The sequence below is a fragment of the Orcinus orca genome, chromosome 2 (assembly GCF_937001465.1).
Source record: "Orcinus orca chromosome 2, mOrcOrc1.1, whole genome shotgun sequence".
NCBI lineage: Eukaryota > Metazoa > Chordata > Mammalia > Artiodactyla > Delphinidae > Orcinus > Orcinus orca.
The window spans coordinates 187,344,485-187,357,463 of record NC_064560.1 but is presented as its reverse complement, the minus strand read 5'-3'; the positions used below and the strand labels follow the sequence as shown (position 1 = coordinate 187,357,463).

Below are 12,979 nucleotides of genomic sequence, written 5' to 3'. Positions count from 1 at the left end.
TGTCACCACCAGGGTGTCCCGTTGGACTCTCCTTTCATCCTCTCTTGGTGTGGCTTCAGCAGCGGGTGGCCCATCTTTGCAGGCGCCTGAAGACTTGGAGTGGTGGCCCTGCGAGTTGTCGGTGGGGTTCGTGCAAGCTCTAAATATGAAAGACATGAGGCTTGTTTTCGCTGGAGGCTTAGAGGTCGGCTGGGGCGTTGAGCACAACCCACTGGAGGCCCCACGGTTTGGCCTTCAGGACGGGCCTCTTGCTCTGTAATCTGTAATGGCCACCCTCCCTCCCCCGGCAGACACGCGCCTGCGGACAGACGAGAGGAGCAGCCACCTGGGCGGGAGGCTGCGGTGCCTTTGTGCCTTTCCTCCCGGGGCACGAGGTGGCAGCTGGAGGAGGGCTGGGGATGGCCCCCGGGAGTCCCGCCAGGACGCCGTAGTTGGGGAGAAGTGGAATCTCTTCTCCCCCTCGCAAGCCTCGCCCGCATCGTAATTCTTTTTATTTTTACTTTCGAGCCATGTAAGGCATGCGGATGGGTAGGAGCGTTCCGGGGACACGTTGCCAGAGGCGCGGTGCCCGCCGGCCCGCGTGGCCAGAGCCCGGGGAAGGGACAGGCCGCGCGCCGCCCGCCTCACCAGACCCGCCGATCGCGGTCGCGGCTGCCCGGGGTCGCAGAGCCCGCGCCGGCCACCCCCGCTCCGCGAGTCCGCGGGAAGCGAGTCCGCGCGGCCCAGCCGGGTCTCGGCTCCGGCTGCGCCTCGGGACCGCCCGGGCGCGGGTAGCAGGGCCGATCGTGGCGTGGGGAGCTCCAGCAAGGGCCGCCCCGGCGGGTCCGCGCCCCGCGCGCCAGGCCGCTGGCGGCCCGGCCCACGTTTTCCCTCTCTCCCGCTCCCTCCGCCCCCTCCGCTCCGTCCCTCCCCTCCGCTCCCCTCCCTCCCCGCGCTTCCCCTCCTCCTGCCTGGTCATGTGTCGCCTTTTTTTGTTTGCAGTGGAAACAATTTCTCGCCGCTCGGCGCGCCCCGGCCCGACGCGCCGCGGCGGAGGCGAGCGGGAGGCGGGACGGGGCGGGGAGAGCGGCGGGGCCGGCGGGAGGACGCGCGGCGCGCCCGGCGGACGCCGCAGGTCCCATGCCGCGCCGCGACCCCCGCGCCCCTGCCGCCCGCCGCCCCGGGCTCGCCGCGCCGCGTCCGCGCGTCCTTAGCCGGGCCACCAAGCTATGCCCGCTGGGCGCCTGCGAAAGTTTGTCGGCTCCCGCTGAAGGGCAGCGGCGCCCCCGCGTCCCCGCGACCCGCTCCGGCCAGGTGAGTTTGCTCCCCGCTCCCGCCAGCGCCCGAATGGGATTTGGGTGACTCGGGGCGGGGGCAGTTGTTCGAGGCCGTCCAGGAGGCGACCTCGCCGCTCTCGGCTGACCGGGGACTCCGCAGTTCCTGGGGGAGAGGGCCCGGGATTGGGGGGCCTGGCCGGGCGGGGAGACGGGAGCCCCCGAGCGGGGAAGTTGCCCAGTCCGAAGAGTTTCCTGCCCCGACGTGCGGGCTGTTTCCCGGTGCCTCGATTTCCGAAAAGCCGCCCTAAAGGAACAGAGTTAGTATTGTCCGCGAAGGACTGGATCCCCGCCGTTTCGGGCCGGGGCAGGGGGTGCCGATCAAGGGGAGACCCCAAGACGACAGACAGCCTCCTAACAAAGATTCCCCCCCCCCTCCCCAAACTGTGCAGGCTTGGCACCGGCAGAGAGAGTCTCCGGAGACTCTCGAGGCTTGACTCCTCCTCACCCCGGCCCTCTTTGAAACCCTCCTTGGGTCCTGGAGAAGTTGGGGGACGGCGGGCTTTTATTGATGTGTTTTTAAGGCTCGCCGCGGTGCGGCCAATAAAAGGTTTATGACATCTGACCGGCAGTGAAGGTATGCGAGCTCCCAATTGCCCTGTATACGGGCAGAAGAGCAGTTTCCCTGTTGCCTGGCAACGCCGCTGATTGACGCGGGACGCAGCCAATCGCCGCTCCCGCAGGTCCCCTTGAAATGTTTTTGACAAGTACAGTAGACTGGAGTGGAGCGCGTGCGTGCGTGCGCGCGCGCGGGGGGGGTTGCCCTCCCCCCCCCCCCCCCACCAAACTCGCAACTGCCCTGCTCGGCTTGGAGAGGATTTCTCAACTTTTTAAAGTTCACATTGAGCATCTGTTCAGAGCTGGGCCAGTAATGTCTTTGTCAGTTATTTGGAGCCCTCTGGTAGTGGGCAAGAAACTAGCTTTCCTGCTGCGTTTTCTCCGTTAAAAAGGAAAAAAAGATAAGAAAACACAGCAAGTCATAAAAAAACAAGAAGAGGGTGTGCGTGTGGGGGACGTAACCAATAGCAAACCGAAAAATTGTTAAGGAGGTCACTAGTGAATAACTATTTGCGGATCCGGTGGAGCAACCTTATTGGCAGCAGATTAAAAATGTTTGCTTAACTGCAGACTCACATGATCCGGATTCCTTTTTTTCCCCCCTCTAAAATACGAGGAAAGAAAGATTTGGTGAATTATGTAGTTAGAGTATAATAATGGAAAACTCCTCAGCTGTGGTTTCTGGGAACTGTTTTTTAAAATGGAACTGTAGTGATCAGCAGCTCTTGATACCGTTGCTATAAAATGCGGGATTTCTAGGGATGTAGTTAACAGTTGGAGAACATGGGGGGCACAGAAACACAAAGCAGACAAATGATCCAAGGGTGCTGGGCCCTGGTAACCCTCTTTTCTTGACAGTGCTGTTCTTCTAATAAAACCATATAGCTGGCAATGTTTGTTTAAAACAAAAGAAAACGTGGAGAATAGCGTGTTGGTTCCTTTGGGAAGCTACTGACAAATAAGCAAATTAAAAAGAAAGAGAGCAGCATGTTGTCATAGCAACAGTGCAATTAAATTACTTTACTGTCAGCCATGATATAATTTTCCTGTTTGGAAGCTCAGGAGACATAAAACTTTCCTCTGGAGCTAAAGTTGACTTCAGTGGCTGGGTCGTTGTTCTCTTTTGTACTCGACCATGTGGATATTCCTGGTTATCAGAAAATTAGGTTTTTTGATGGGGGTACGTCGAAACTTTGAGAGAGACAAGCCTAATTTTGATTTGTTCGTAAAGAAGGTAAAAGAATCAGGCTGGTCTCTGTCTTACCCCCAAATTTAAGATACTAGATTATTCTTTAAAATGTGTCCTGTACTACTCAGGTTAGCCTCCTTTTTTGATGAAAAAATATTCCCTGTGGATGAACCCGAGGTAGGTATCTGAACTGCCCTGCTTCCATGGGACTTTGGTCTCTGTGGATGTTTTCCGTCCTTAGCGTTGGACATCTACAAGCAGCTCCAGAGAGCTCCCCCTCAGGCCTTCGGTCTGTAGGTTCTGTTTGTCCACTTCTGGGGAGGGGGCCTGCTACCGTTCTCAGGCACCTTTGACTAGCTGTTTAGTGCCCCACATTATGCTTTCTAGAATCTCATTCTAGAGCTTCCCTAGCTGAAGTGGCAGTTATTTTAGGCATGTTATCAGTGGGCATTTTGAGCCTTAGAATGATCATGTCTTTGCTCTTGATGTGTTCATTCTTTTTTCTAGATAGACTGCTTGATCTTACTCAGGGGTGGGGTGGAGGATAAAACAGACACCAAGCGCATTGTCTGAGCACTGTAGAAGGAGAGTGGGAGACCTCTTTCATTATCTTACTGTTCTTTCCATCTCACATTGAGTGCTTCAGGGGTGAATGTGCCTTGTATCTGTCGGGGTCATTCTTTTTGTGGACTTGTCACCTCCCCCATTGTCTTTCCTCATCAGATATTTTACTCCCTGTTCTAGGTCATTGATAACAATGGAGGAGGGGTAGAGTAGAATTCTGTAGCAGTTTTTGTTGGATTTGCCTTCCTGTCTTGAAGCTCGTGGTTGCTCTCCTGAATTTTTTCACCGATTTTAACTTCAGTTAATGGCTTATCTTCACATTCCCGTGTATTTGTGTGGTGTCTGACGTTACTCACTTTTTTGTTCAGTTTGTAGTGTCCCAGAGAAATTAAATGTACTTCCTCCTCCAGTTTGAATCCACAGAATTCCTTGACATCGCTCTTTAGACTTGCCAAATGTTAAAGTTTCAGTTTTAGGTTATGACTTGTGGAGAAAGAAGGAAAAAAAAAATCAAATAAAACATTACCAAATTTATGCTCATCATAGCCATAGTTTTGATTCCTAGGCAGTTGCAGCGGTCTTTGTATGGAAAGAGCTGAATTTAATCTGAACCAACTGGCCTTAAACTTATAGGTATGTCCCTTTTTTTTCTTGAGAAAGATAAACAGTGAGACCTGTCACCCAAAGTGACATGGGCTGTGGTTGCACTTATTTTGTGGTTATTGTGCAGCTTGAAAGAATTTGTACATATTCATGTATAATAGGTAAACTGAGGCAGCAGGCAATAACTGATTTTTCCAGGGTCACAGTGAGAGTCTTCATAGATCAGGAAGAAGGTATTGTGGAATTTCCCATTCTTTTTTTTTTTTTTTTTAATTGAAGTATAGTTGATTTACAATGTTGTGTTAGTTTCTGGTGTACAGCAAAGTGATTTTATACATGTATATATATTCTTTTTTGTATTCTTTTCTATTGCGGTTTATCATAGGATATTGAATATAGTTCCCTGTGCTATACAGTAGGCGTATCCATTCTATATATCATAGTTTGCATCTGCTAATCCCAAACTCCCAATCCACCCCTCCCCCTCCCATTCTCTTCTTGGCATGTGCACGTTAAAGGTGCTGTGAACATTTCCTGTCTTGTACCTAAGGGCTAACAGGTCATTGTGCTATGTGCGTGGTAGACCGAATTTACTACTGTTAATCGGGCATCTCTGTGTGGTGGAATGTGGGTTAATGTCACTCAGTGTGGGAGCTGTGAGGGGATGTTCCTAAGTGGTAGGGGGTCCCCAGAGGTGGCAGGGGTGGGAGGGGGGCATAATCATTAGGGAGGGCATGGCTGCCTCTCTGTTTTGGGTTTCACCGCCTCGTCTTCTCTCTGTCGTGTGTTTCCCAGGAGCCTTCACGTAAATGGGTCCAGTCATGCCTCCCAGTAAGAAGCCAGAAAGCTCAGGAATTAGTGTCTCCAGTGGGCTGAGTCAGTGTTACCGGGGCAGCGGTTTCTCCAAGGCCCTTCAGGAAGACGATGACCTCGACTTTTCTCTGCCTGACATCCGATTAGAAGAGGGGGCCATGGAAGATGAAGAGCTGACCAACCTGAACTGGCTGCACGAGAGCAAGAACCTGCTGAAGAGCTTCGGGGACTCTGTCCTGCGGAGCGTCAGCCCCGTCCAGGACCTGGACGATGACACGCCCCCATCCCCTGCCCACTCCGACATGCCCTACGATGCCAGGCAGAACCCCAACTGCAAGCCCCCCTACTCCTTCAGCTGCCTCATATTTATGGCCATCGAGGACTCTCCAACCAAGCGCCTGCCGGTAAAGGATATCTACAACTGGATCTTGGAACATTTTCCGTATTTTGCAAACGCACCTACTGGGTGGAAAAACTCAGTGAGACATAATTTGTCCTTGAATAAGTGTTTTAAGAAAGTGGACAAAGAGAGGAGTCAGGTAAGCCTCTGGGTCTGGAACTCACGTTTTTCTTTTTGAAATTAAACCTGTCTCTCCATTAATAAAAAATGTTCAGGAATGTAAATTCACCACAGGGAAGTAGCAGTCACAAACGCGGGTAATTCGATCTCATTTCATTCATTTAGATAATTGTCAAGAACTTCCTTTTCCTGTGTTTGGGGTTTCTAAAGCCAGATTGAGGGTTTCCCACTGGGGAACATGGTTACAAAACGGTGGTTTACAGACTTGATTGGCTCTGAGTATCATTGTCCTTCAGAGTCGGTGGGTGGGTCCCCCTTTGGTTTTGGACACCAAACAAAGGTCTGTATTTTGATGGCAGCCATGAACCATGAGGTGTGTGTGTATACATACATACATATATATATATGTCTCTGTGTGTGTGTGTGTGTTTGTATATTTGAGGAAAGTTGCCACTGAGGGCTAGAAAAAAATGGCATCTATTTTCGTTCTGAATATTAACTTGGAGAAAGGCAGCTGGTCCGGGATTCTGGAATAAATGGACAGTGGTGGACATTGCGGGGGGTGATTTGAGCATCCTTCTATACTCCAAGACCAAAGACACGAATTGCCCAGGTGACTCTCTTGAAATCGGGTGTCTACAAAGTGTTTGGCAACTTTGAAACTCCCTCTGAGTGTGGAAGGTGGGCTGAGGGTAAGACTGACTTTCAGAAGGTGGAATTTTGACTTTAAAGCCTTTAAAGCTCCAGCTTCGTGGTTCGCTAAAGAAAGACAGTTTTAATAATTTGCTTTATTTTTCTTGTAAGGAACACAATAGGTACGGTAGAAATAGGATTGACTGTTAGAGCTGGAAATCAAAATTGTGACCTAGCTTGGGGTTCTGAAAAGTAACGTAGCAACAGTTAAAATAACTTGCCAGAAAACGTACTCGCCACAAAGTTTTCGTGTTGCCCTGTTCTCACGGTTTTGGTTTCCGTGTTAGTGGTGCTGTGGTGTGGAGCTGGCGGTCTGCTTTCCAACCTTTTTAAAGTTCAGGTTCGGTCTCAGGACCCCTCTGGAGTGGGCTCAGCAGCTGTGCAGGGTTGGGGCCTTTCATTTCTTTCTTTCCAGGAACAGGTATGTGCTTCCAGTTGAATCTTGAGCCTGAGAAGATTCTACTTGTCCTTGGCCTGGAAGACTACGACTGTGGCAGTGGTGAAGCCCTATTTTTCCTTGCTGCCACTGGACACGTTTGTCTGCAGATGCTGTTCACCCAGAGTTTATGTTAAGATGGAGTGTGGGGGCTTCCCTGGTGGCGCAGTGGTTGGGAGTCCGCTTGCCGATGCGGGGGACGTGGGTTCGTGCCCCGGTCCAGGAGGATCCCACATGCCGCGGAGCGGCTGGGCCTGTGAGCCATGGCTGCTGGGCCTGCGCGTCCGGAGCCTGTACTCCGCGGCGGGAGAGGTCGCAGCGGTGAGAGGCCCACATACCGCAAAAAAAAAAAAAAAAAAAAAAAAGATGGAGTGTGGTCATGCAGGGTTTGAGGGGGGTGTTGCCCAGGAAGAGGAAAGATGTGGAAACTGCGGAGCTTTGCCGCTGATCGTGGGTGCAGGTGGTGCCTGGATCCAGCGTGCAAGTGTGAACACTCCTGAGTGCTCTGGGCCCTGCCTTCCCAGTTACGTCCTTATTTTTATGTAACTGTAACAATCGCGGGGCACTGCTGCTGTCCCCAGGTGTCCATCACTTGCTCTCCTCCCCTCCGCATCCGAGCATGGGCATCCTAAGACCGACCTCCGGACTTGGCTCTGCTGAGTGTTTTAAGATCATTCCTTGAACTTAGAGAAAATTCGTCTCTCCCCTGTAAAGAACCAAGTCTGTGGTCTTAAAAACTTCCATATGGGTGGGTGCTCAAGAAAGGGAAAATCTTGGGAAGCAATTCCAGGGTTAGAAGGTAGAGAAGAAAGGGCTGTCAGGTCCGCCAGAGCAGCACGTCCCTGATGAAGCAATGATCAGGGCTTTAAGTTGGTGTGAAATGATTCTGCAAGTTACCACATGCCTGGGTCGGCGTGTTTGTCATCACGCCGGGGCACATAATAGTAATTTAGCAAATGCACACTCTGAAATGTTAAACAAGACCAGCTCCAAAGTATGCAGAGAGACTCGGGAGTATTATTCATCAGCCTGGGGAGTGACAGGCGGGCGTTGGATAGCACTCTGGCAGGAGCGCCGTCACCCCCTTGCACCCCCCTGCCCCGCTCTGGGAGTCGTGTTTTCCTGGGGTGATGGTTGTCATTCTGCAGATAGCGCCTGTAGAAAGGGAATGGTTTTAAGGGCTCGAGTTTGTTTATCTTGTGAAATGTTGAGTTCTGGCTTCCTGGGCGTACCGACCTGTATTAACATGTTTCTGATCAGATGCCAGTCACTTGTGTGGCTGGGAGTTTGTTCCCGGGGTTTGTGATGCTGTGAGAACAAAGCAAGGTGTGTGAACTCCCCATTTTACTCCTCTTTCCTCGGATAACCTTGGGGCCAGCTGCTGGCTGCCCTGAGAGGGGCAGACTCCCGGGTACCCTCAGGCACTGGTCTCGACCCCTTCATTTGTGGTTTTCTCCGGTGGCCAGCTGAGTAAGGCAAAGGCATTTCCCTCACACTCTGCCCAGGGGAAGCTCCTCGGGCTCTCAGGTAAGCTCATGTTTTCCCAGAGGATTTTACTTGGCTGTAGCTCCCGTGCTGAGGTTCTGCTGCAACACAGTGACTAAATGTGCCCAAATGTTGGTGAGAAAGATGCCAGGGGAAGGGGAGGATGGAAGCCTTGCGAGCTGTGTTTGCAGAGTTAGCCATTCCGCTTTTTGTTTTCTTTTTAAAAGTGTGGGACACGGTTTTAAACGTGGCATAAGCATGAGAATGCAGAATGTGGTGTGATCCTTGTCCCTGGGGGCTTGGGACAGCCCCCTGCTGCACGGCTGCTTGGTGGGGTGCTGGAGAGGGAGCAACCTGGGTGGCACCGGAATCACCTGCGGCACTTGCACACAACCGCCGCTTCTCGGCCCCTTCCTGTAGACTCTCATTCAGTGGGTTTGAGGTGGGCTGGGGAAAACTGAAATTCTCATAAGCTTCATAGGTATTTCTGACTTACAGCCAGATTTGGGAATCCCTGAACTAGATCCCCTTTTGGGTTCTTTCCAGTGCTGAGATTTCGTCAAGGACATATTCTCATGAATGGATAAGTTAGGTGAGAATAGAGGTTTTTTTTTTTTTCTTCCTGTTTTATCTCTAATAGGACTTTGAAAGATAGCGTTTTTTTGTTTTGTTTTGTTTTTGTTTTTATTCCAATCATGGAAAATTTCAAGCATATACGGTGGAGAGAATCAGTCACTGTATGGTAGTGACGGCATACAGTAGTACAGTGACTCGGTATAACCACCATCACTGCCCACACCAGATTTAGTAGTTAACAAGGGCTTGCCTCTCTTACTTTGTTCACTTTTTCTTTTTTTTTTGCTGTTGCTTAAGTATTTTGAAGCAAATCCTAGCCCTCATGTCATTTTATCCCAACATATTTTAGTGTGCGTAAGAACGGTTTCCATAACCACAATGCCAGTGTTACCTCTGATAAAGTGAACAGTTCTTTGGTATCACCTAAAGGCAGATCTGTGTTCAGATATCCTGGATGGCTTACAAAATATTTGTTTGAATAAGGATCCAAACATTGTTTACACATTGCATTTGGCTTTGTTTCTTCAGCCTGTTTCCATCCACGGCAGACCCCTGCCCCTTCCTTGTCCAATAGACCCCTCCACGTAATACGTCTGCTTCATTGGGGTTTCATGAAGCTTGTTCCTCTGTCCCCTCGTACGTATATTCTGTGAAATGGAAGTAAGTGCTAAAAGGCTAGATCCCATTCCGGCTTGTTTTCCCTCAGGAATACTTTATAGACGAGTCTCGTGCCTCCTCACATCAGGAAGGCTGGTTGACCCACTCCTGGGGATGCTGCGCTCGTGTTGTGGGTTCACGTAGAGTCGGCTGCTTCCTCCTCTGCAAAGTCCCCGTAAGCCTTTCATCTTACGGTTTCATCTGTGGATGCCCTTTGCCCACATCAATCAAGATTGAGGTCCAAAGTCTGGGATTCAGTTCGGTTATTTCCTAAATACAGTTCTCAGTTGGAACCGTAAGATTAGCATGTACTAACCTCTCCGAGTATTTGTAAAGGAGAAGTAAAGTGTACTTTTTATTTTTTTATAAACTGGATCATAATGGCTCAGGGGTGTGTGTTTGCTGTTTCTCTGCTTTTTCTTTACTTCCCCACTTGACACTTTAACAAAACACATTGTTGTCATAACAGGGTTTATAAAGGAAACAGTGTACAGAAATATGTTTATTATATCCAGGGCCGAGTGCTTTAAGTACAGTTTTAGCTTGTAAACATAAGCAGCTTGTCTTGGTTGAAAGAGGCCTGGATTGGAAGCCAAGATACCTGGTTCTAGTTCTGATGCCGGAGATACATGGCTGTCTTGGGCCTCAGTTTTCTCAGCTATAGAAGCAAGAGTTTATTGTTACCCGAAGCTTCTTAATTTGGGCTCTGTGAATGTGAGAGGCTTTGCAAACAGCCTGAAATTATTGACAACATGTCACGTGACTATGCATTCTCCTAGAGGATCTCAAGATTTTGTTTGATCGGTTTTTAGGTTCTTAATGGGACCTCTGACCCTGGAAAGGTGCAGAACCACTGGTGTATTATAATAACAATAGTGGACTTACTATGGAATACTTTCTTTGTGCTTTCCCAATATATCATTTCTTTCTCACTACAACCCTATGAGGTAGGCCCTAGTTTCATTCTTAAAATAGGTGATGAGTTAAGCTCAGAGTGGTTAAGCAACTTGCTGGAGGTCACGCAGCTAGTAAGTAGCACAATAGGAATTCACCTGAATTCCCTGCAAATCTAAACGGCATGTGCTGAAGTTAACTCTGGTGCCTGAGCACACGTTCTCAGTGTAGACGCTGCTGTAGATGATCTCTATGTGCTTCCCCAAAGTAGCCTATGATCATGAGTTATAGGGGAATTAAAATAACCCAGATAAACTCAGAATTTACTCTGCGGGTACAGGATAGAGAAAGGTAAATATAGAGAATACTTTTGTGCTGTCAGGACGGGGCCAAGCTCTGTCCTTGTCAAGCAGCTGGAAGGGTGTCGGCGTTTGCACGAAGCCTATCGTGGCCCTCCAGCTCCCTGTTTCCAGGCTCTTCCCAGGCCCCCTGCCTCCCAGGTCCCCTCCACTGAGGTCTGGCCCAAGTTCAAAGCCCCTTCTCCCTGCCTAGACACTGTTTATACAAGTTCTCCCTCTAATTCCCAGCCCCCTTGGTGTTCGCTTTTCCATCCTGGTGGATGAAATTCTTTTTCAAAGGCAGTTTTGAAAATGGAGCACCTCTTATATGGCAACACCCCCATATCACAGTTGCTCTCATTCCCTCCTCTTGGGGGTGCGACCGCAGCATTTCCCTTTCCCGTGAAATAGCCCCCATTCCTGTGATGGTCATTTTAGGAAGAAGAAAGCCCGTAACTACTACTGTTATTATGTTTTGGGGGGTGGGGATAAATGATGCTCTTTGAAAAACTGTGCAGTTCTGTCCTGATGAGTAAATTACTAAAAATCAGGGTAATGTTCGATGGTAGGACATGCAAAAATGAGATGAAGTGTATAAGATTCTTCCGTGGCCTCTGGGGCAAGTGACGGTCCCGTTTGTCCCTGCGCTGGCGCTGCCCTGGACAGCAGTAGGAACACAGCCTCTTTCTCACCAGCGCCCACTCCCTGGCAGGCTGCTTTCCATTGTCTATGCTATAGGCTGTGTAGCCTTGGAAGGCTGAGACGTTACCAGCCTTTCAGGCCGTCTCTGGGGGCCCTGAAATAAACATACCCCCATGTCACAGGCCCTGGAATAGGAAGCACTTCATACCAGCATCCTCAGTGAGGCCAAAAAATCTATGTACTGCCTTCGGCCACGCTGCCCCGCCGATCTTGCCCATTTGTTCCTTCCAGGCACTGCTCTGTCTTGACATTTCTGTTGTCTTGCTCTTGCCAGCTGTTCATTGCTCATTCATTCATTCGACAAACTTTTTAAAGCACCTGTTGTGCTCAGTACGTACTATACTTACCTATACAAAGTGCTAAAAGGGTGCAAGATTGAATGTATGTGGCCATGGCCTAGAAAGACTTCGTGGTCCAGTGAGCCCCACCTGCAGAAATTCCTTCTGGCTAACGGAATTCACCAGCAGAAGCCCTTCTTTCAGCTCTCTCTCCCCCTTTTACTTATCTCTTTCTGGTTTCTCACATCATTGCTTTTCTGGCCCTTCCATTTCAAGGATACCCTGCTTTTCTAGTCCTCACAGACTCCCCTGCTGTTGACCTTGATGAGGATCTATACACGTGTTCTGGAAAGCTTGGTTCTTTGGGATCACAGGGCCCCATTAATGTATCTGTCCAGTATCATTTTGCAAAGTAGGGCTTGGTAGTCCCTAGGTAGGTCTATGAGATGCTTCTTCATTGACGTACTGGCTGGATATGCAACCAGCAAGAAATTATTCTCAGGACCTCCCCTGTTGAGCTGAAGAGGCTCTAGGACTTCCCTTTGAAATCACTTTAGCTGCAGGATAATTCCCTGTGCTAAATAATATAGGAAGTTGGCACACCGATCTCCTATTTGAAAGTCATGTGTTCCGTTTCTTTCACAAATAGCGATGGGTTGTTGGGATTAATCGGTATCCTCTCATGGAGCCCTTGGCCATCTTAATGCTCTTAAGCTTGAGCAATATGATGGCAGATTGTAGATTTTTTAGAAAATTCTGTCTCCTTCCCAGTGGACATTTTTGCACTTGAAACAGATGATGATACATTTAAAAGCTAATGTAATGTTCGTTTCGATGATACTGTGTTCATTAGGCTGGTCTTCTGTTTGCAGATTTGGGATTCGTGGACCCCTTAAAGTGTTTAATTCTTGTTCTCCACCCTTGTCGCTTTTAACTTTTTTGCGGCTTCTCTCAATGAATACATCCAACCAGCCCTGTAAGAATTTATCTTGGCTACATTTGCTTCAACACTGGCTTAAAGTTTTCAGACGGTAGGAACTGCATCCCGCCGCTCCTGTGGAATGCCTCCCTGTTACTAGGACATCAGTATCTCATTGCCTATAATTTAAGGGGCTTCGAGCACCTTCTGCTTATTAGTTACTTTATTCAATAGAATTGTTTGGTGATATCAAAGGTTAAAATTGAAAACGAGATTTGGTTCTTGCCTTTTAGGAGTTTACATTCCAGTGAAATAGGAGACATTATAAAAATATAAATAAAGAAGAGTGAACCGTCACAGGTATGAGAAGTGTACCAGATCAGTAAGTGATTGGTGTCATTGAGGTCAGTCAAGGAGGCCTCCCCTCCCCAACGAGGGGCA

General features: G+C 49.3%; 2 protein-coding genes across 15 annotated transcripts in view; both read left to right on the top strand.

The window, feature by feature from the left end:
• The window catches only part of FOXN3 (forkhead box N3), a 404,228-nt gene that overhangs the window by 162,799 nt on the left and 228,450 nt on the right, over nt 1-12,979 (top strand). For 10 of the 14 annotated variants that reach the window (XM_049705635.1, XM_033418430.2, XM_049705633.1 and 7 more), the window contains one exon: nt 5,023-5,579. In XM_049705635.1, coding sequence (XP_049561592.1) covers nt 5,037-5,579 — 543 coding nt within the window. In that variant the 5' untranslated portion in view covers nt 5,023-5,036. Of the gene's footprint in view, nt 1-182; nt 481-981; nt 1,294-1,705; nt 1,891-5,022; nt 5,580-12,979 lie in introns of those variants that run through there. The other 4 variants (XM_033418439.2, XM_049705643.1, XM_033418423.2 and 1 more) reach the window with 4 other exon arrangements.
• EFCAB11 (EF-hand calcium binding domain 11) overlaps nt 1-12,979 on the top strand; it is a 585,886-nt gene that overhangs the window by 461,625 nt on the left and 111,282 nt on the right. The window lies entirely within an intron of this gene.